The following is a 22,669-nucleotide window of genomic DNA, read 5'->3' as shown; positions in this document are numbered from 1 at the left end:
ACGTCCACTGCAGCTGGTGTGCAAATTCTCCAAGAGGAATTAAACGTAAAGTAAGGGAGGGAGGCAGCCGTCATACATTCCTTCCCTCTTCCCTTTACCCCTGGTGTGTCAGCATTTTGCCATGCGGGGTCGTTTGGTTTGTGTGATTCTGTGTACTGGGAACTCAAGGGATATTTCACATGAGGGTAGCTGGGATGTTGGGAGCCGGCTGGGATAAGGGGCTTTGAAACTGGCCGCCACTAGATAAGGGACCAAAAGCTGAGAGGAGCTTCTCAGTGATTACTCCAGCTGGCACTCCTGTGTCTTCTCAGCCTGCAATTCCAAAGGCACAGAGCTCAGCCTCCTTTCCAAAGGATAATCATAAGGGAGCAGAGGACTTTTCTTGTTTTGTTTTGCATGACTGGGGATTACTCTTGAGAGAGAAATGTTTCCATCACATGAAGACAGTTGCTGTGGACATCTGTGTTATGCAAAATCTCTCCTCTTGATAACATGGATTGAAATGACATTCTAGATATTTCTCTCTTACAAAAAGAGGCTTTTTTTTTCTTTTGTAGTATTTATACATGTTCACTGCAGCAGAGAAAATGAGAGCAATTCAAAAAGTAATTAAGCATATTTTTACACGCCCAGAAAAAAACACAGTTTGATGATTTTCCTTCTAGAGAGAGAGTTCTCTATGTAGATCTGTACATAACTGAAAACAAATCACATCTTGCCATGCATGCCATTCTATAATTTGGTTTTATTTACTCAACACTATGTCTTGGAGAGGCTTCTATCACCATAAATACAGACCTACGTCACCAGTTTAAGGGCTTCATAGTACTCTAAATTCTATGTATCATAACTTCCTTATGGGTATATTTTTTTTGTATCACTGTATGTTGGCAATTCTGACTAGAAATGTGTCTGTCCAGGCTGGCAGGAGACTCTGAGGAGGAGTGGCTCTGGGAGGAAATGAGGCCTACTGCTGAGTCTCTGGTCCTGTCTGGGAGGAACATCGTGCTGGTGGCTCAGAAGCTCCATCTTCAGCCGGGATGTCAAAGCCACCAGGAGGAGCTAGTGACTACAGCTCAGCAGATCCTGGTGGACACCACAAAGGTGAGGCTGGTATCAGACTGGCTACCTGGTCGGTTGGACATAGCTCATTGCTGGAAAGCATGGATGGGGCAAGTCATTCCCACAGTGGATGCCCCTGCAGAGAGAGACCTCTGCCCAAGCTTCCGACAGGATCACAGCACAGAGTTCATTACCAATTTAATAAATGCTAAGTGTGGAAGCTGCCATGGGGAGCTACTAAATTAGGGTCTTTAAAAAAAATTTTTTTTTTAATCTTTATTTTTGAGACGGAGAGAGACAAGAGTGTGAGCTGGGAAGGAACAGAGAGAGAAGGAGACACAGAATCCAAAGCAGGCTCCGGGCTCTGAGCTGTCAGCACAGAGCCCGATGCTGGGATCGAACTCGTGAACCACGAGTTCATGACCTGAGCCAAAGTCAAATGCTTAACTGAGCCACTAAGGCGCCCCTAGGGTCTGTGGTCTTAAACCCATGTGTGGCACCTCATCCCCACACTTGGCAATCAACCCCCTAATAAGAAGGTATCACTGAGGGACTCACTTTTCACCTTGCCCTTGGCCAGGAGCTGTGGGGGAACATTTGCTGAAACCTCTGCAGGTCTCAATCTATTTGGCAAACCCGGCTCCAAAGTGAAACCTCTGCTGTTAGGATCTCCTGAGGCTAGACCAGCCTCTTGGCCTCCAAAGACTCCCCATTTTCCTAACATTCCACCATATGGTACAACTCTTTTAGGTTGGGGCATTGTTCCCTGTTAGGATCTATATAATATTATCACAGTATTATCAGCATTCATCATTAAAGCTTTCATAATGTGGATTATTGTTGTGTGGTGTGTGTGTGGGGGGGGGGGATGAGGAGTGTTGGCAACTGAACAGATCCTCATTAAAGTGAGATTGGAAATGGGGACAAAGCCCATAGAGAGGCAAAGCCATAGGGCTTTGGGCACCTGCTGATGGGAGTAGCAGAGGGGAAGAAGGGAGGGTCTTGGAAGTGTTTGGGTGCCAGCTCTGTTGCAGGGGATGAATAGAGCCATCCAGGAGGGGTAGAATCAGGCTAGGAAAGATTCTCAGAGTCACTTCCTGGACAGGCCATCTTTCCAGCCTCCATCATCCTCATCCAAATAGTAAATCCTTCCTGAACACTTTGTGGTAACACGTGGGTTCCCAAATAAGACAGTTGGTTGTACCTCTTCTGACCTGGAGGTATTCAATCCAAAACCAAGTTGGACCCCACATTAAATGTGGGTCAAATTTGGGAAGCCTCACGTTTTCAGTTAGGCCAAATATTTTCCTTAAACATCGCTCCTAGATGACTTGTTTTGTTTTGGCCCTGACATTCTATACTATTTAGCCTTGGGATGTTTGTAAAACAGGGGGTGAATTGGTTGATGGGGTGAAGGGGGTGGCAGGGGGTGAGGGGGCTGGGGGGAGTGGAGGGAGTGGGGAGGGAAAGCAGCTGCCGTTGCTTCTGCTATCGCTCCAGGAACATGCCAGCATTTTCAAGCTTCTCTTCCCCTGGCTGCCCATACAGGTCCTGCTCCTAGAAGACGCGGCGATGGCGAGGAAGATAGTGCGGGCGGCGGGTTGGTGCCTGACCTGCCTGGACGCGCTGGAGGACGCGGACGACGCGGCCTCGCTGCGCGGCCCCTTCGCCGACCTGGCCGCCGCGCTGCTACGCCTGGGCCGCCTGACTGCGCGCGGGCCCGGGGAGCGCCTGGACCACGCCGGCCGCCTGCTGCGGAGCTGTGTCCCCGCGCTGCTCGAGGCCGCCCGCGGCCACCTGCAGCGCCCTTGCGACCCGCAGCTGGCCGCTTCCCAGCGCCACACTTTGGCCCAAACCAGGAAGACCCTAGGCGAGCTGCTGGCGCAGCTGGAGCCCAGCGCCGCGGCCCCAGCGGCCAGCGCCCAGACCGGCGCGCTCACCTGGCGCCTGCGGCGGCTGCGCGAGCTTCTGTCGGCGCCCGGGCACGAGCGCATGCGCGGCGGCCCTCTAGACGCCCTGTTGGCGGCCGTAGTGTGGCACTGCATGCGTCTGGCCGCTTGCTCCGCACCGCCGGAGAGGCTGCGCCTGGTGGCCCGCTGCGGCCAGCTGCTGGAGCTGCGGAGCGCCGGGCGCCTGGGTCGGATCGACAGGCATCCGGGAGAAGGCCGGGCCTCCGGGAGCCTGGAACCCGGGCAGGAGTGTGCGGAGCTGCAGGCCGCCACTGAGGCCCTGTGCCAAGGAGTCCGCTCTGGGCTGCTGCACCAGATCCTGGACACGTTCACTGATACGCAAAGCCCTCTTCAACGACTGGTCCAGGCCGCCTTGGCCACTCGCCCAGTCAGCTCCCTGTGTGATGGCCAGGCCTTGCCAAAGAATCTCCAGCTTTTCCTTGCTGCTTTCCGTGACCAGGCCAAGCAGATGCTCAGAGTGGCTCACTTGGTCTTGGTTTGCTGCCCTCGACAACAAACTGGCAAAGACATGGAGGTCACCATGGCAGGCCTTTGGGGGCTTGTGGTCAGAGTGCAGCAACTTTTCTCACAAAGTCCCCAAGGATCTGGTCTGGACTGGAGCCCAGCTCCCTTGCAGGCCCTGCTTCAGGCATGGACCAGGGCATCAGAAGGCCTGTTGGCATGTTTTGATGATGTTCTCAATATTCCTGAGTTCCTGAGTGTGTCCATTCAAGAAATGACCAAGCACTTGGACTTCTTTAGATGGGCTTTGAGAAAGGGAGATTCCAGAGACCTTCCCCAACTTGTGGCATATTTACAGGGTCGGGCCACTCACATAGTGCAGGTGATGAGCAGGTATGTGGACCAAGATCGAGATCCCATTTTCCGGAATGGCCTGAGAGTCTTGATCCAGCAGCTGGAGCAGTCTTCCCTGTTCCTGAGTGCAGCTGCTGAGTGCTGTTTGGGTGGGCACAGTGCTCAGGACACAGAAGTATTTTTAACCATGGCAAAACATCTGATCTGTTCAGCCCAGAGCATCCAAGAAGGGCTGGATGGGACTAACCACCCAGATATCCTCAGCCCGCTTCGGGACCAAGTCCAAAGGTTTGACACTGCTAAGGAACAACCTTATTTTATTCTCCCCAGCCTCCAGGACTCCACAACTCCTGCACTGGAACACCAGGGAGAACCTGGGTTGGGGGAAAGCAATTCAGGCATCTCCTATCCACTGAGGAACAATCTTTCCCACCCTTTGATTCCTGACATGCATCTACAGAGTGGGGACCCTCCACTACCAGCCGTCAGCAAATTCATCGTTGCTGTAGAGAGCCAGAGCCACCAGGCAGTGACCACAGCTAGCACCAACCTGCAGGAACAAAATGCCGCTGTGGATGCAGCTCAAGAGGCCTTGGCTGGGGAGGGACCACTGGGGTCAGAGAGGATGCCTGGACTCCAAGAAATCCCAACACTAACACCTTCTATTGTTGACCTAGGAACAGAGATAGAACCTTGCACGACTGCTAGAACCGGCGGGCTTCCGGAAGTGGCTCTCCAGTTGTCTGGGAGACCCAGGGAAACCGGGCAGGGCTTGGTAGCCAGGGCTGGTGACTGGTACCCTCTGTGTCAACAGCTCTTTTGTCACAACCCAGCAGGTGATCTTCTAGGGAACATGGCAGTGTTCATGGAGCTGCAGCAGAATTTGGCCTCAATGGTTCAACTAGCAGCCAAAAGTGAGCCTGTGGATTGGGGTAAGAAGGACCCTGACTCAGCTGGGCGTCCAGAAGCACTTTTACAAATGCAAGGCAGATTGGAGGAAGTGCAGACCCATGCTAAACAGCTGTTGGACAAGGTTCTGGCTTTCGATAGCCTCCAAGCCCCTACGTCATGGGATGAAAGTTTTGAGGATGGGTGCCTTCGATGGTCAGTGGCTGTCCAAGACCTGCTCCAGTGCATGGAGAGACTCAGCAGGAGACAAGGCCTGTTCTTACTGCCCCTGCGGCGGGCCGTGAAGGACCAGCAGGGACTGCAGGAAGAGTTGGCCCAGGCAGCAGCTGTTTCTCAGAGGCTACTAGAGGCTGCCAGGCTGTCTGGCCTCCTGTGTGGGGACGCGCAGATAAAATGTGAGGTCTCATTTTTGTGCAGGGAAATCCATGTGCTCACAGATGCTCTGCTGGATGTGGCACAGATCCTGGCCTCCTCCCCCAAACCATCTCCCAGTCTGTCCACACGCTTTGAACTCCTCTGCTTGGAGTTCTCCTTTCAAGCCAAGGCCCTCACTGGCCACCTCAGCATCATCAACGCAGACTATGAACATGTCTTCCAAGATGCCTTCTATCCAAGGCTCTCTGTCTATAAAGAACCTCAGGCCAGGCCAGAAAGCTCCCTGGAAAGAATGGTGTCTGGTATCCAAGCTGCACAGGGAATTGTGGCAGGAAGTCAAGAGTCTGGGCCCTGCCAGGAGGACCTTCTTAGGGCTCTGGAGAGCATTTTTGTCCTCACCCAGGAGGTGGCCCAGAGGGTCCCAGTGCTCCAAGAACACTCAGAGGAGTGGAGAATGCACACCCTGGACTGGCTTCAGTGGGAGTGGGCAGCCAAAGCCCATCATGCCATGGCCCAGCTCCAGGCCTGGAAAGGTGGTCACACCAAGGCCTGGGCACTCTTGGCCCAGTGCCTGAAGCCCAGTGATGAGACGGCAGTGATGAAGCCCAGGGATGAACAGGCCTCTGCCCAGCCCCAGCTCCACTGTGAGGAGGGTGCCTCAGGAGCTGTTGCAGTGGGCAGTGTGGATTCTCGGGGTGCTGCCCCAAAAGACACCCCAGGGAACTCAGGGGGGGCCTGCACTGTGGACCCAGACGTCACTGGGACAATTGCAGCAGACCTGGACACGGTAGGACTGCCAGCATCTTTCCTTCTCCCCCACCACCGCCCTCTTTCTAGTAACCAAAGGCCACTGCCAAGTTCCAGAAAAAGCTGTCTTGGTGCCCACATGTGTAATTCACATCTGGCAGGCAGCACAGTACAGCCTTTGAGAGCCTGAGATCAGGAATCAGACTGCCTGGGCTGTGCCTGCCTCTGGCATTTCCTAGCTAAGCTTCTTAGCTACGTTGGCCTTCAAGATTCTAGTCTAGAAAATGGGAATATTGATACTCTTCTGGCAGAGAGTTAATAAAAGCTTCCATGTAAAATACTCGCACTTGTCTGGCACGTAGGAAGGGTCCTCTAAGTAGTGGCTATAATTACTGACTTATGTGAAGTTTTTCCCCGTTGGCCCAACTGGAAATGGTCCCCCTTTGCTGTGACCGACAGTACCTCTCCTGTGGGTCAGGCTGCTTCATGCAGCCTGCACCAATGTGATGTTACCTCCCTGTCCCAATCAGGGTTCTTTTGTTTGCAAATGGCGGGGATCCAGCAGGAAGCAGTGCAGGCAAAAAGAAAGATTTATTAGAAGGGCGCTGGGTCTGTTGAACACCTTCCACACATAGTCATTTCCTTCTAAGGCACCAGACAGGACAGTCAGCCATTGTGGAGCCCAAACATCTGATTTACTTATACCGGCTATCACCAAAGTAGGTTGGCAGTGCCCAAGAAATTCCCTAGCGAGCGTGCTCAGCCCAGCATTTTATTCACCACTCGATCTATCCCCTCCATGACCTCATGCTTGGCTGCATGGACCCTCCCAAACCCTTCCCTGGGCCTTCTCCCAACACAAAGCCCATCAGACCATGTGCCCCCACCCCCTTACTCTTCCTTTTTCTCCCTGAAGTGTCATTACCATGAGAGGGGACCCTCTTCCCAAAGTAGTTGGGAGGAGAGCAGATACAGTGCCTTTTTCCCTACAGCCTAAGGCCTCTTGCCTCAGATTCCCAACCCGCCTAACAGAAGGCTGATGAACAGTTTTGGAGAGGCAGGGAATTATTAAATTGAAGAAGCAACAAGAAAGGATAGCGAAGCCAGATGATGCCTCAATATGCACAAGCACAGAGGGGCGTCTGGGTGGCTCTGTCTGTCGAGCCTCTGACTTCGGCTCAGGTCAGGATCTCGCTTGTGGGGCCTGCATCAGGCTCAGAACTTGTCTCTCCCAATTTCGATAGAATTTATTATCATGTTCAAGACTTCACACCTTTCCAACAGTGACACCTAACGGTTATATCCCTTCTGAGGCATTAGTATGCTGCACTGGGGGACTGGAGAAAAAGCAGGGCTGGGGGCAGGCCCGAGGTCCCTCCCACCCCGTTCCCTTCCCACCTGCACCTAGGGCACAGCCCTTGCCCTAAGGAGCTCAGGATCTGACAGGCGAGGCAGAGAGAAATCAAGGCCACTCTTGATCCTCTGCTATTGGCTTTGCCTCCAAGCCAGAACAACTTGTCTCAATTCCAGAGTCTGGAAAAGGCTTAGGGGAGGCTCCAAGAAGGGTCCAATAAAAAAATCACCTGGTCCAATAAAAAAATCACCAGGCCTAGTGCTGAATGCCCTGCCCACTTCTGGATGCCAGCAGTAGCTCTCTTTCTCACTAGAAAATTAACAAGGAAGTCCATGGGAGAGAATTCCTAAGTATTCATATCAGAACTGTAAAGTGCTTTCATGTAGAATGATTGGTGAGAAAGTGTCTGGGTCCCAAAGTTAGAACATTCAAGGATTCCTGCATTTCCTCAAGAAGCTGTAAATTCTCCCATGTAAGGCCTAAAACTTGACAGAAGGAGAGAACAGGTGGTATTTGAACCGTACTGGGATCCCAGCATGCCAGGTTTCTGGATGAACAGAGCCTGGAGGAATAGGGATTCACTGTTTCCCTACCCACGTGGAGTAAACTGCCTGGAGCTGCCAGCATGTGGGGAATCAGCAGGGTGGGAGGGACCTCTTGACTCCCACTCTTCTTTTTTTTAATGTTTATTTATTTTTGAGAGACTGCATGAGTGGGGGAGGGGCCGAGAGATGGGGACAGAGGATCTGAAGCGGGCTCTGCGCTGACAGCAGGGAGCCCGATTTGGGTCTTGAACTCACGAACCATGGGATCATGACCTGAGCTGGAGTCTGACGTTCAACCGACTGGGCCACACAGGCGCTCCACCCACCCTTCTTCAAAAAGTGGCGAGAGGGCCCTTGATAGCAGCACAGGAGTTTCAAGGCCTGAGCATCTGGAGTCTCATTAGCTGTACCCTGTCCTTTGGCAGGAGCAGCCGCACAGCCCAGCACCTGGCTCCACAGGCCCACTGGCCTGGCTGCGCCCTGAGCCGGACCAGCTGCTCCCGGAGGATGGCGGCGTGGAAGGGGGGAGCAGGATCATCCAGATTACCCGCGAGATGGCTACAGAGGTGCTCCTGATGGCTCAGAGTCTGAGGAGGAGAGGACCCGTCTTGGTACTTGGCCTTCAGCGGGCAGCTGTGGTAGCAGGGCTGGGTACCCTGGGGGAAGAGAAGCCCCCGACTGCTGCCCTGCAGGAGGTGGGCCAGGCCAGGCAGGGCAGCCCCCAGAAAAGAAAGACCACACTGTGGACTAGTGGGATTGTAGCGTTCTAATGTGCTGTCTTCTTCCTCTGTCTGGGTGTGTCCTAGAGTTCACTTCTCTTTTTCCCTCTTCTTTTGTGCTCAGTCACTAAATCTTGGTTTTATGGCACCAGGGAAGGTAATTTGCCGGAAACTGCAATTCAGTAAAACCAAGGACTCATTCATATCCCCAGAAGGATGAGCTGAAGGGAGCTATTTACATTCTTAAAAATTCCCCCAAATGGAAATAACAGAGCGGCACCCTCCTGATGGACAGCCATTCAGGGCCAGCACAGCCTAGAGGGGGAGGGGGTGGCTTTCCAATGGCTTTTGGAGACCACCTGCAGTGCTGTGTGGCCGTTCTAACTCTCTTTAGTCCTCTTCCTGATTCAAACCCAGCAGCCACCACACCCAAGGCTCAGACCTTTCATTGCCCTGCCCAGTTGAAACAGTCTCTTTTTCACAGGGTCGTTACATCACAACGGGCAGTGGTTACTTCCTGCTGACTCCCATTTTCTTTCCAAACACCTCAGGTCTTCTAATTTATATAGGACTTGGGTGCTGGCGGTGCTGTGTGGCTGAGGGCCCAGGAATATACTAATCCTCTACCCCATGGAGTGTTCCCTGGGGAAATGCACACATAAGGGGAAATGCCAAAAGAAATATCAAATGATAATTTTAAAATGTTTGTTTTGAGTGAGCATTAAGTGGGGGAAGGGCAGGAAGAGAGGGAGAGAGAGAATCCCAAGCAGGCTCTGCACTGACAGTGACAGGGCTCATCTCACAAACCGTGAGATCATGACCTGAGCTGAAATCAAGAGTCGGCCACTTAACTGACTGAGCCACCTGGCACCTCAAATGATAATTTTTAACAGTGAGGCTAGTGCCTGGTAAGATGAAGTGCCTCTGCAGAATTCTCCCACAAACCTCCCAAATCTCAATGTTAATACCTCCCAGATTTTAACAACCAAAGTCAAACAGAGAAAAGAATTTAAAATAGCTGCTGAGGGGGAAACTGGCAGCACAGGGGTGCGGGACGTAAGGTTTCCCGAAGCAGAACGTCAGATCCCATGACATTAATCTAGAACCCACCATGCCAGCAGCTCTTCAGCTCAGAGCTGGAGGAGACGAGGAGGGAGGTGGGAAGATTGGAAGACGGTGTCCCTTGGAGAGACAGAAAAGGTAAACACTTCCTTTCGTGGTGGAGGTCTGCATACGCTTACTCTCATGTGGTTACTCGCATCTCTGAGACCTCTTCAGGGGAGCCCTTCCCCTTCCCACATGGAGGTGATCTCATGGTAGACTTGCCACAACATCATGGCATCTCACATCTTCGTTTGCTCAACAAATACTTGTGGAACATCTTCTGTGGGCCAGCAGAGAACAAAGGCATTCCTTAGTCATTGTCCAGCCTGAAGAACTGTAGCAGTACTGTTTATTGTATCAAATATCCCCAGGAAAAGGGGGGGGGGTTCTCTCACCCTTCCCTACCAGATTCTTTTATTATTCTTTTTCATTCTCATCCTAAAGACCAGTGATTCTGAAATCAGGTCGTCAAACCCACACTTAGCACATCGAGAGAGCGAGTGGACGCAAAGAGCTTGTCTGTGTCTGTCTTTTATCTATATTAGTTGCCTCAACATACACCGTTATGTTTAAGATTTTATTTGGATAAAAGGTGCTGTTTTCTGTCACCCATTAAGGATCATTTCCCATCTAAGAAGCTGTACGTGTAGCTGTAGTCTACACGTACCTTTGCACCTTTGTTGCAGCCAAGATCACCTTCAACCTGGATGTTCCCCATACCTGGACCTTCTTAGGGGCCTCATTTCTGCCCTGGGCCTGCTGCAAACTAACCCTGAGCCAGTGCAGGCCACAGCCCCCATGGGAAAAGGGCTAGATCACGAACAGGAGGCTGGGCTGCTTTCCCTTCAGCAGTTCCCCCACAGAAGCAAGGGCGTGGACTTCATTCTGCTGGCTTTCAGGAGAGTAAGCATCTGAGTGGCTGGTCTTGAAGTCTGTGGAGGAGGTTCGAGAGCTTATGGTTTTAGACCAAGCTAAGACACGTTCACTCTGGGGCTGAAGTACATTGTGCTAGGCAAGTTTGGGATGCTTTACGATTTGCCACTGATTTCTTCTGGAAAACCTGTGAGGGCTTTACCTACTTCTGACTTTCATCTCTTTGTTATAGACCAAAGATCAGCTCATTACCTCTGCTAGGAAAATCGCGACTTCTGGACAAAAGTTCGCCAGACTTATCCGCATCATCGCCAAGAACTGCATAGATCAAAGATGTTCCCAGGAGCTTTTGTGTGTGGTAGACCAGATTCAAACAATGAGCAACCAGCTCCGCATCATCTCCAGGTAGGAAACGGTTTTGGTTGTGACTGCTGTGCTCTGCTTTCTCAAGAGCCAGAGGGAGGGCTTAGGCAGTTCTTTTTCTTTTTCTTTTTGTATACTTTTAAAAATATTTCCTTCAGGAGCCTACATTTATGTTGAGGATACTAAACAAATGTTGAAAATATAGAGAAGTATTACAGAGGACAAAAAAATACATTTTTAGCCACTGTCATTTCTCCCTTTATCTCAAAAATATTAGATCTGGTAATATACATAAGAAAGGAAAAAAAAGATTGAACATGGAAAACTAGTTCCTGAGGAGGTGTGAACATAAAGTAACCATAAGGGATGTTTAAAACCCAAATACATCAGGACTTCTGTTCCCCTTCAAGGCTCCCCTTGCTTCACAGTGCTGTGCACCTGCTCCAGCGGTCCTATGCCCTCACATCACATCAGAGTTCCATCTGCAAACGTAAATGCCTGATCTCTACTTTATAACCACAGTTAAATTTTGACCATTAGTTCTTTTATTTGTTTTTATACTAGGCATATTTAACCAAAAAATCAGTTATCTAAAAATACATTAATTACAAAGTGAAAGCGCCATGAATGTAATCGGCCTAAGAAAAACTATACCAGTACACGGCTTACATTAAGATTTATTCATTTAATGTGCTCAGACTTTGGAGTTGAGCAGTTTTTATTAATTGTCTCCTTATAACAGCTTTTGTGTTGGTAATATACAACATCATAATGGCAGCATGGGATGGTTTCATTTCACCCTGAGTCTCCTGATACCTGCATTGGCACATTTGTCAGTAACAAACTTGTATTCATAATATTCTTTTTTTTTAATTTTTATTTTTTAACATTTATTCATTTTTGGGAGATAGTGAGAGACAGAGTGTGAGTGGGGGATGGGCAGAGAGAGAGAGAGAGAGAGAGAGAGAGAGAGAGAATCTGAAGCAGACTCCATGCTCTGAGCTGTCAGCACAGAGCCTGATATGGGACTCGAGCTCACGAGCCATGAGATCATAACCTGAGCTGAAGTCGGACACTTAACCGACTGAGCCACCCAGGTTCCCCAATATTCTTTTTTTTAAGTTTATTTATTTATTTTGGGGGGAAGAGGGCAGAGAGAGAGAGAGGGAGGGAGGGAGAAAACCCCAAGCAGGCTCCATGCCGTCAACCCAGAGCCTGACACTGCACCTGACACTCAAACCCACGAACCATGAGATCATGACCTGAGCCAAAACCAAGAGTCAGATGCTCAATTGACTGAGCCATCCAGGTACCTCCCGTATTTGTAATATTCTTATATTATGGGAAAGCTTGATAGCTAAAACTATTATCAGTCACTGTGAGGCATAAAAATAACATTGCTAAGACCAGGGTATATAAATTTTTTAAATAACTATATAAAAATAAAATGTGGCTACTCTTCTCTAGGAAATAATATTTCAGGTATATAATCATCTCAAGGATAGCTACTCAAACTTTACTGCTTAGGACACAGGAACTGCAGTTAATGTTAGCATTTCAGTTATGGGTCATGTTATAAGGGTACCTGGGATTTGTTTCAATTAGGTATGGTAACACCTGCAAATGTGGAAAGGACTTTCTTGGAGGAAGAAGATTCCTAGGAACAGGAGGCATAGCATGCCATACAGGACCACACAGGAAAGTGCCAGAGTTGGTCAAAAAGCAGAGGGAGCAAAGGGGAAACCTGACGAGAGCCTTTACTGGAGTTTTCGTGGGAAGGAATGGGCATGGCAGGGGAAGCAGGCAGATTTCCGATAGACTGGATTGAATATTTTCAATGAGCCCTGGAGTATGGAGATTATCTCTAGTTGTCTGGTACCTAGCCCTGGGGCAGGGCTATGGCCCCAAGGGTAAGAGCTCCACAAAGGAGGTATTCAAGACAGGGCTTTGCACTGGCTAGTTTGCAGGTGTAAGTGCCAGGAGTCATTTACTGACTCTCTAAGAAGCGGCTAACGCCGCAGGGGCGGTCTTTCCAATGTCAGTAAGGTCCTAAAATGTCAACGCATCAGAAATACAGAAAATAAAAAGACATGATTAATACAGGTATATTTATCAAGCTCTCAATCCTTTAAAGGAGGTGAATTTCACAACATCTTTATTTACTTTTGTAGGAAACAACTTGTATAACTAAATCCAGTTACATTCACTATAAAACAAATATCATTGAGGTGTATAATTTAATTAGGAGGTACCGGTCTGATCTTTGAGTAGAATGGTTTTTTTTTTTTTTTTTTTTTTTTAATGTTTACTTATTTAGAGAGAGAGAGACAGAGACAGAGACAGAGCATGAGCAGGGGAGGGGCAGAGAAAGAGGGAGACACAGAATCTGAAGGAGTCTCCAGGCTCCCAGCTGTCAGCACAGAGCCTGATGTGGGGCTCAAACTCAGGAACCATGAGACCATGACCTGAGCTGAAGTCGGACACTTAACCGACTGAGCCACCCTGGCGCCCTGAGAACTATTAAGTCCTGAGTACAATTGTATGCAAAATTTCTTCTTGCCTTCCTCATATATGGATGTTGGCATTTGTTCTGCCACATCTCTTCAGTTATTTTCTTTAAAAACATACTTCTTGTTAATTTGTAGATAACTGTCCGATTCATACTTTCTTAGTACTAAAACATAAATTTTATTTTAAAAATGTTACATTTGCCTTCGGAACATTTTTTTTCCCCAGAGTAGTCCCTGTAAATGCATCCCAGTGTTCTGGAAGAGTCTCACATTGTAGAACCTTCCAGTATTTATTTGAGACGGCATCTCTTCCCTGGTGTAACATTGTCTGCTTTCTTCCTGTAAACTCTCAAGTGTAAAGGCCTCTCTGGCAAGAAGCAGGTCCTCTGAAGAGCTCCTGCTGGAAAATGCTCAACAGCTCCTCCGGGCCGTGTCCAAGACCGTGAGGACCACAGAAGCTGCAAGTCTGCGGGTAAGTGCTGACACATCTGAAAGTGGCCACTGGCAGAGACTACACACATATGGCACCACGGCTCTGGGCCACAGGCAGAAAGAAACATTTATGAAAATGTAAACTCTGGGGCTTCTGGGTATCTCAGTCAGTTAAGTGTCCAACTCTTGATTTCAGCTCAGATCATGATCTTACAGTTTGTGGGTTCGACAGGGAGCCTGCTTGGGATTCTCTCTCTCCCTGTCTCTCTGCCACTCTTTCTCTCTCTCTCTCAAAATAAATAAATTAATTATTTAAAAGAAATTGTAAACTCCATGTGCACTTGTGATGAGCACTGGCTGCTGCATGGAAGTGTGGAATCACTGTTATCGTACACCTGAAAATAATCTAACACTGTATGCTAACTATACTGGAATTCGAATTAAAAAAAAAAAGTAAACTCCATGAAGCCACAGACCTAGAATTGTGGCTGGTGCATGGAGGTGCTAAGTAAATAGAATGAGAACTTCCATTTCAAGTTTAAAGCAACTTTGTACCGGCTAAGCTCAAAGAGTACATTGAATAGACATGCATTTGAAAAATGGGCATAGTTTAGCTAATGTTCCAGAGTCTCTTGAAGGCTGAGCTCTTCTGCTTAGGCCTGGCCCCGAGGGAGCCGAGTCCCTCCTTACTGGCATGGCCACAGTCCCAGCCTCCCACTCACCCTGCAGCACCACCTGAGGTGGGACAGTCCCCACAGCCCAGTCTCCTAGCCACTTGTGTGCAGGAGAACCTGAGGGCAGGGCTGTGTCCTTACCGTAGGCACCTGTGTCCGGGCTCCGCTTAGGCCACTGGCCAAAGACCCATGGATAGTTTGCATAAACCAAAATGAAGAAAGCAAGATCCAAAAGGAGGCAGAATTTGGGGTAGAGAGAGTATTTTTAATTGGCTGCATTCTCCGAACATTCGATTCTGACCAACATAAGATCCTTTGTTCTGTTGTGCTTCTTTCATGAGAGAGGGAATGAGTGGGCTTTAATTCACAGGATCCCTTCAAACACAGTTCCTTGATCTCTGTTCAATTAGGGCCAGTGGTGCCTGCCCTGACTCAGTCAGAAGAGCATGTGACTCTTTTTAAATTTAATTTAAAATCTAATCTAGTCAAAAATAAAATAAAATCTAATCTAATCTCATTTTAGAGAGAGCATGTGAGCAGGGGAGGGGCAGAGAGAGAGAGAGAGAGAGAGAGAAAGAATCCCAAGCAAGCCCCACGCTCAGCATGGAGCCCAATGCAGGGGTCAATCCCATGACCCTAGAATCATGACCTGAGCCGAAATCCAGAGTTGGATGCTCAACTGACTGAGCCACCCAGGCACTTAAAGAGCATGTGACTCTTGATCTCAGGGTCATGAGTTTGAGCCCCATGTTGGGTGCAGTGATTACATACATACATACATACATACAAGGAAAAAAATTAGGGCCAAAATGTCAGAAAATGAGCTCCACTGTCAGTCAGTGGAGTCTGCTAACTAAGCAAGAGCTCATGTCAGCTGACCTTGGGAAGGTGTGCACAGTGTCCCCCAGGACATGTAATTACCTCTCTCTCCTCCAGGGCTTGAGACAGCCTTCCTCAGATCCAGAAGAACTGGAAGTTGCTGCCTTCTGTGTGCAGTGGAGAAGAAAACTGCTAAGGCACAGACTCCGAGAAACTTCAAACCTGGACTATGATGAGCTGGGCCTGCGAAAAACAAGCACAGAAGGGCCCCCAACATTAGCAGCCCTGGTTCCAGAAGCATTCTAAAGACTGAGAAATCCTCTCTGAGTCAGACTGTCTGTTGATGTGTGCCTTGGCCCTGAGATGGGCAGCCCAGAGTGGGGAGTGACTCTTAGGCTGAAATAGGCTCACATTGTAGAACCTTCTACATGGGGGTTGGGCAGGTGGGGGGGGCTGGTGGCAGGGGCTAGGCCTTGCACAGAGCTGCGTTGGCAGTCCTCCCAGTGAGGGGGAATGTCCCTGGGCCCCTGGTGAGGCTAATCCCCTGGGAATGATACTTCAGTTTCTGGGCTTAGAAGGAACATCACATATAGACTGTAGGAGGAGGGGGAAAAACATCGACGCCCTGTTAGCTTAAGCCTTTATTAAGGTGTTGCAAAGTGAGAACAGTTGTGCAGGAAGCCAGGTACTGAAAGATGTGTAGGTTACACTGGGGAGGTCAGTCAAGTTCAAGGTATGGGGAAACTAAAGTTTGTGTTAGCCTGGGATGAGCTCCCTATAAGGACTGGTTTGCGTGGCTACTTGAAGATTGATTTGCATTTTCTAGGATTTTTATTAAACTGGAATCATGTAATAGTGTTCTTTCCTACCCCCCCCCCCCCCCCCCCCCAGCTTCTTTCCTTCAGCATGATCACTGCAAGATGATCCTTTTCAGATGCTCAGGACTCTTGGCCATACTTAGGTCCCAAGATTTCCTCCTGGGTTTTCTTCTGAAAGTTGGATGTAGAGATTTATCCATTTTATTTATCTTTTTAAATAACCAACTTTTGGTTTTATTGACTTTCTTTCCTAGATTTCTGTTTTCTACTTCATGGATTCCTTCTCTTTAATATTTCTTTTTTTTTTTTTTTTTAATGTTTTACTTATTTTTGAGAGAGAGAGAGCACATGTGAGTGGGGGAAGGGCAGGGAGAGAAAGGGACAGAGGATCTGAAGTGGGCTCTGTGCTGACAGCAGTGAGCCCAATGTGGGGCTGGAGCCCATGAACCAGGAAATCATAACCTGAGCCAAAACCAAGAGACACTGAATTAACTGAGCCACCCAGGTGCCCCTCTTTGATATTTGTTATCATGCCTTTGCGCTTAACTTGTTCTCAAGTTTCTGCATGTGCAACCAGAGATCATTATTCTGTAGCATTCTTTTCTATTACAGGCTCTTACTGCTGTGATTTCTAAGCACTACTTCAGCATTAGCCTCCAATTTTTATGGTTTTCTTTCTCATACATTCTAATTTCCTTTTTGAATTCTTTGTTGACCATGGATTATTTGCAACTGTGTTATTTAGTTTCAAAGTATTTGGGGGGAATTTCCAGGTATTTTTTTCTGTTTTGATTTCGGATTTAATTCCTTTGTGGTCAAAAGACATTCTTTGTATTATTTGAATCCTTTTAAGTTTACCGAGCTTTGTTTTGGGGCCTGGGGTATAGTTTATCTGGATAAATGTTCCACGTGCAGTAGGGAAGAATGTATATTCTGCTGTTGGTAGGTGGAGTCTTCTATGAACACCAGCTGGGGCAAGTTGATCGACTCTGTTGTTCAAGTTTTCCATGATGTTCCCTGATGTTCATTCTACTTTTTCCATCCATTTTGAGCGAAGGGTATTGAAATCTGCAACTAGAAGTGTGAATTTGCCTGTTGGGTTTAATCTCTCTTAAGAGTGACGGTCCTATGCTGCCTGGGGTCCAACTCTGAACTCTATTGTTTTGTATGTTTCATCTGGCTGTTCTGGGGATGAAGGGTGTGTGTGTGTGTGTGTGTGTGTGTGTGTGTGTATGTATAACCTAGCCTCTGTTACTCCCTCTTGGCCAGCAGGGGAAGTACTTGTTTCTCTTTTCAAACTACCTTTTCTCTGGCTCATGTTTGGGTCTCCTTTTTCAGAAACATTCCCTGGGTCTTCTCCTGCTATTCAGAACCAAGTTCCAAGAAATATTAGTCTATTACTGCTGTTTTGTTTCCTTACCATCCACCAATCCTTCAAAACTCTGGCTTCATTTTTCATTTTTTTTCCAATTTGTCAGATGCAATGGGCTCTTCTCCAAATTTGGTCTCCCTGAGTTCTTGACTGGTCCAACTCCAGGGACCTCTTCCTTCTTGACACTCTCTCCTCCGTGGGCCTCCTCTCTGCAGTTTTCCCCTTTGCTGACTGCAGCTTTTTATTCCCTTTGCTCCCTTCCCCCACCTCCACCTGTTCTCTCCCCCACATTGTCACCCTTTATCCTCTCTAATTGCAATTTTATTAGGTCTCTTTGTGGCTTCAAATCCTTTGCCCCAAGCACAGGGGAACCAGGAGTCAGACTGCTGCCGGCTCTTTGGCCCTTGCTGAAGAACCACTGCACTGTCAGAGCAAAGCTAAGGATAGGCTTGTCGCTTCAGGCATCCGGTCTCTACCCCAGTGCCATGGTGGGGAGGGAGAGCCCTTCCCAGTTGCTCCAGACAGTTGGGAGGGGGAGGCTTTTGGAAAGGCCTGTGAGGGAGACAGGTACCAGTTTGAGGGTGGGGTGAAGCTGGGTTGAATCTTGCCACAAGGATGGGATCTGTATCGTGTGTGTCTCATCCGTTCACCCCTGACACCTAGCACGGAGCCCAAAGCGTTCAGTGTTAGGGGTGTGCGAGGGATGGGTTTGCTACTCCATCTGTGAGCGGTTATCCAACATGGCCTCCAGATGGCGATCAGACTCAGCTGTCCTGCCTGTAAGGGGCTGAAACACGTACAGGACCAGTTCCTCCCTGGAAGAGAGGGAGCATTGCAGCATTGGGTCCTTCTCCAAGCACCCTGTGGCTCAGCGGCCACGAGAAGTGGCACCCGGCCACTGTAGTTACATGCTTCCTGCATCTCAGTCTCCTCCATTCAACTGTAAACTCCAAGCCCATCTGCCCCATTTGCATCTGAATCCCCAGAGCCTATTGTGGAGCCTGACAAAGGATAGGTGCTTAGTATTTGCTGAATGAATACATAAAGCATAGGTGGTTATTCACAACTAGCTAAAATATCTTCCTGGTAAAAATATTGCACAAAGTACAGAAAACTAGGCAATCTCCCCATTTTTCTTGTATGTGTGTATATATATGTATACACACACACACACAGAAATATAATTCACAGCAGTGAAGCTCCAGGTTTATAGAATAAGCCCCACTTCCTGTCTTCCAGGATATTTCTTGGTTTTAAATTCTGGATTGGAAGCAGGGCTATGTGTTGACCTCCTGATAATTTCTAAAGATCTCACTCCACGGGGCACCTGAGTGGCTCAGTCAGTTAAGCAAGCATCTGACTTTGCTCAGGTCATAATCTCACGGTCCGTGGGTTCAATCCCCACGTCTGGCTCTGTGCTGACAGCTCAGTCTGGAGCCAGCTTCGGATTCTGTGACTCCCTCTCTCTCTGCCCCTCCCCTGCTCACACTGTGTCTCTCTCTCAAAAATAAACATTAAAAAAAAATTAAAGATCTCACTCTAGTGTAGTAAAGGCACCCAATCTTCCACACTGTGTATATACACATATATTTATGCATGTGTTTCTATGCATGTGTAAAATATAAAGTTATGTAATTATTCATTATACACATTATGACAGTATTTAATAATGTTGCTTTCAAAATAAACACTTCACCTTTACAATCTCTTGTAATATTTTGAAACCAAAATTCAAGTCTCGAACTTTTTTGTAGACTTTTGACAAGGCTGTGGGAGCTGGAAGCGTGCCACCCATGTGGATAAAGGCCTCTGATCTGCAATTCCAGTCTGTCACGTCCTAGCGATTATTTAGGGAGCTCCTGCTGAGGAACAGAAACCCAGAAACCACGCGAGGTCCTGGGGAAATAGAGGCAAATAGAATAAGAGCTCACAGTGCAACAGAGGACAAATTCTCAGCTCATTCGCAGACAGCCCAATTAGTTCTCTGCTGATCCAGGGGTGTGACAACCAGAGTGGGGAAGGCACTGGAAAGGAATCCTGGAATGCAAAGCCACGGAGTTTGGACTTTTTGTGCAGATAAGGGAAACCCTGGAGGGCTTTTAAGGCAATGAGTGAAAGGATGATAGCTGCATTGTACGATGAACTGGTTGCTTGCGGCGTGGAGGATTCAGATGTGGGCTCTCGCACTCCGTTCGCGTTCCTTTGAGGTGATTCAGCTGTGGGATCTGGCACCCCACCCCAACGTCAGCCAGAATGTCTCCACTTTCATCCAGTTTGCACACTGGGGTTTCGCATACATTTTTCATTCGGGAAATGTAGGATATAAAAGCAGTCTATCCTATCCATCTCTGTAACCCAACACCTACTAGCATATGCTGACTGTTCAAACAATCTTTCTCAAATGAGTGATGGATCCCAATTTTGTCTATGAGGAAGGTGATGCTCTGGGAAGTCCCGACTCGCCCAGTGTTGCACTGCTCAGGAGAGTATGCTCCAGGACGAGATTGCTAGCTCTCAAAGAAGACTTTTCCACAGAGTTGCTCAATAAGTAAGTCCAGGAATCTACAAGTCCCCCTTATTCAAGACAGTGTGTCCTTGGCCACTGAACATATTAGAACAGAAACCAGAAAACATCTTTTAATGAAGCTTTCGGGCCTTTGAGGGAGTCATGATCAGTCACTTCTTTGTTGCTCCTATCTCAAAGGGAAGTGCATACCCCATTGTTCTGAGCCCTCCCTCTGTGATGAGGTCCCACTCTGGTCCTGAGGGGTCCTGTTCTGCTCTAAGCAGTCCATTTGCTAGCAACCTCTTGGATTCGATCCTTTAATAGAAAATTGTGAGCTAGGGGCACCTGGGTGGCTCAGTCGATTTAAGCGTCTGACTTTGGCTCAGGTCGTGATCTCACAGTCCGTGAGTTCGAGCCCCGCATCGGGCTCTGTGCTGACAGCTCAGAGCCTGGAAACTGTTTCAGATTCTGTGTCTCCCTCTCTCTCTGACCCTCCGCCATTCATGCTCTGTCTCTCTCTGTCTCAGAAATAAATAAACATTAGAAAATTAATGTGAGCTCATCTAAGAGATACTTACATGTCCAGAATGCCGGCAGTCTCAGGAAATAGAGGACTTCAGATGCTACTAACCTGTGTGGCTAAGTGAAGCACAATCTCTGTGCCTCCGATACACTGAAGGGACTACCATCTCTTTCTTTCAGGAAGGCCTGGGATGGGGTCCATTTGTAAGTTCTCATACGAGTACATGCTCCCCTGTATTCTGTCTTTAAAGGAAGAAGATGTATTAAAGAAAAGCAACACAGTGCTAGACAGATATTATTAGAAACATTTTTATTTAAAGTCAGACAATAGAAAGGTATGACAGGAAAAAATTACAGAAACTTGCAACAACAGAAGGTAACTTGGAAAGTTATTAGTAAATGAAAAGAAATAATATTCCTGATTTTACCAAATGATTTGTTAGTCTTTAAGTAGAATAATTTATCAGTTTAGCAAAATACACCCTGCTGGTATCTTTTGAACAGACAGTATAGTTAATTTACTAAATTGGTATCTACTAAAACCTTGCAAAGTAAAACAGTCAAGGCAGCATTTCCCCAACACTTGAGATACAACTGGGGGAAATTAAATAATAACATTAGAAATTTTTGTTTTGTTTTAAAATCCCACCTCATTCTGAATAGGTTGAACCTGCGTTTTGGCCCACAGATGGTACTTGGATACCTGATAAAAAACGGATGATCATAAGTCTGAACACAGACTGCTCCTCCCCCACCCCAGTCCCAAACCCCGCCTCCAAACACAGACACACACTGAATCCTAGGACACAAGTGCCATCAATGCCTTAGTCATGTGCAAGCATAGAAGCCCTGGACTAAAAACAAAAGGACCTGGGCCGCGGAAACCTGGATCTACACTGAGCCCTTTCTGAATCCTGGGTGGGGGAGCCGTGGATTTAGGGTCAGGAATGTAAAATTCTTTTTAAAACTTTGGCAAGTATACAAATGACTATTTCTTGATTGTCACTTTTATAAGGAAATATCATTCTACCTTCTGAAAAGATATTCTCCTATCTTATTTGACTTCCCTCTCAAACAAATGGAAGGCAAACTTCTGTAAAACAGAGGTGGGCGAAAACCTCTAGTAACAATGATTAGTTCATTATTTTTCACTTTCTCTATTTAAAAAGCATATAAAACGTATAGTCTATCGCTGACAACTAATATGAAAATATTGCTCATAATGGAGGTCTGGGACTAACATGGCTAGTTGTTTTTGGGGGGAGGCTCTATATATTTAATTGTTTTACAATAAACTATGTATCAGACCTCTGACAAAATAGCATTAGCTAATGCAAATTTTACTGCTCCTCTTAACCTTAATACCCTCACAGAGGTATTAAAATCAGTAATGAGCAAGGAAGTGTGGGGTCTGATAATTCGGAGCTAATATTTTTCTAAAATGCTATATTAGCTATATATTAACTTCTTCTGACAAATTTAAAGTTTTAAAGACAAGAGATTCAAGGAAAAACAAGGCTATAGAATACATAGAGAAATAGATTTTCTCTATGCCCACAATGATTTTGCCCACTGCAACACATGATTGTTCTATTCCAAAGGGTAATGAAGGGTATTAAGCAACATGCAGGACCCAATATAGAGTCCAATTCATGACATTAAAGGATAAATTACCTTTCAAGGTGTTGGGATAAAGAAAAATTTTAATGTTATTGGAATTTCACCAGGTGGGGCAAAACTTCATAATTGTGGTTGATATTTTAAGAACAGGAAGAGAGAAATTAGACAAATATATTGTAAAATAAAAAGAGGTCTCTGATTCTGCAGTTCTTTCTGGTTACAGAAAGAATCCTTCATAGATCTACAGGAATAAATTATTGACCAATTCAAATTTCTACCATGAAGTAGTAAAGTTAACTTATAAAACTGGAGGGCTCTTGGAGTTATGAATTATTGTAGAAATGTTAAGCTGCCATAACCCTACCTTTACATTGTTTGGTTGGGAGATGGGGAGGGGAAACAAAAAAGAGAAGGCAGGTACCTTGTGTCCACTGAAGGAGGTATACTTTATGAATTGTACTCTTGGACACAATCATGGAGTGGCTCTGCCACATGAAATCTAAACTTGGATGGATATTGGGAAGCAATTAACAAAGCACCCACCTGTGTGCCTAGTTGTTGCTGTGGGGAAACAGCAAAG

General features: G+C 47.4%; 1 protein-coding gene across 3 annotated transcripts in view; it reads left to right on the top strand.

The window, feature by feature from the left end:
- LOC147582377 (uncharacterized) overlaps positions 1–15,569 on the top strand; it is a 35,174-nt gene extending 19,605 nt beyond the window's left edge. For all 3 annotated transcript variants that reach the window (XM_086700572.1, XM_086700574.1, XM_086700573.1), the window contains 6 exons: positions 921–1,104; positions 2,611–5,898; positions 8,183–8,368; positions 10,686–10,858; positions 13,681–13,798; positions 15,369–15,569. In XM_086700572.1, the coding sequence (XP_086556698.1) occupies positions 921–1,104; positions 2,611–5,898; positions 8,183–8,368; positions 10,686–10,858; positions 13,681–13,798; positions 15,369–15,557 (4,138 nt within the window). In that variant the 3' untranslated portion in view covers positions 15,558–15,569. The remainder of the gene's footprint in view (positions 1–920; positions 1,105–2,610; positions 5,899–8,182; positions 8,369–10,685; positions 10,859–13,680; positions 13,799–15,368) is intronic.
- Positions 15,570–22,669: the final 7,100 nt, after the last annotated feature.

This window comes from Puma concolor, chromosome A3 (genome assembly GCF_028749965.1).
Source record: "Puma concolor isolate L17-30 chromosome A3, mPumCon1.1.hap2, whole genome shotgun sequence".
NCBI classification, from domain to species: domain Eukaryota; kingdom Metazoa; phylum Chordata; class Mammalia; order Carnivora; family Felidae; genus Puma; species Puma concolor.
Note: the sequence above shows the minus strand (reverse complement) of the source record. Positions and strands in the feature narration are given on the sequence as shown.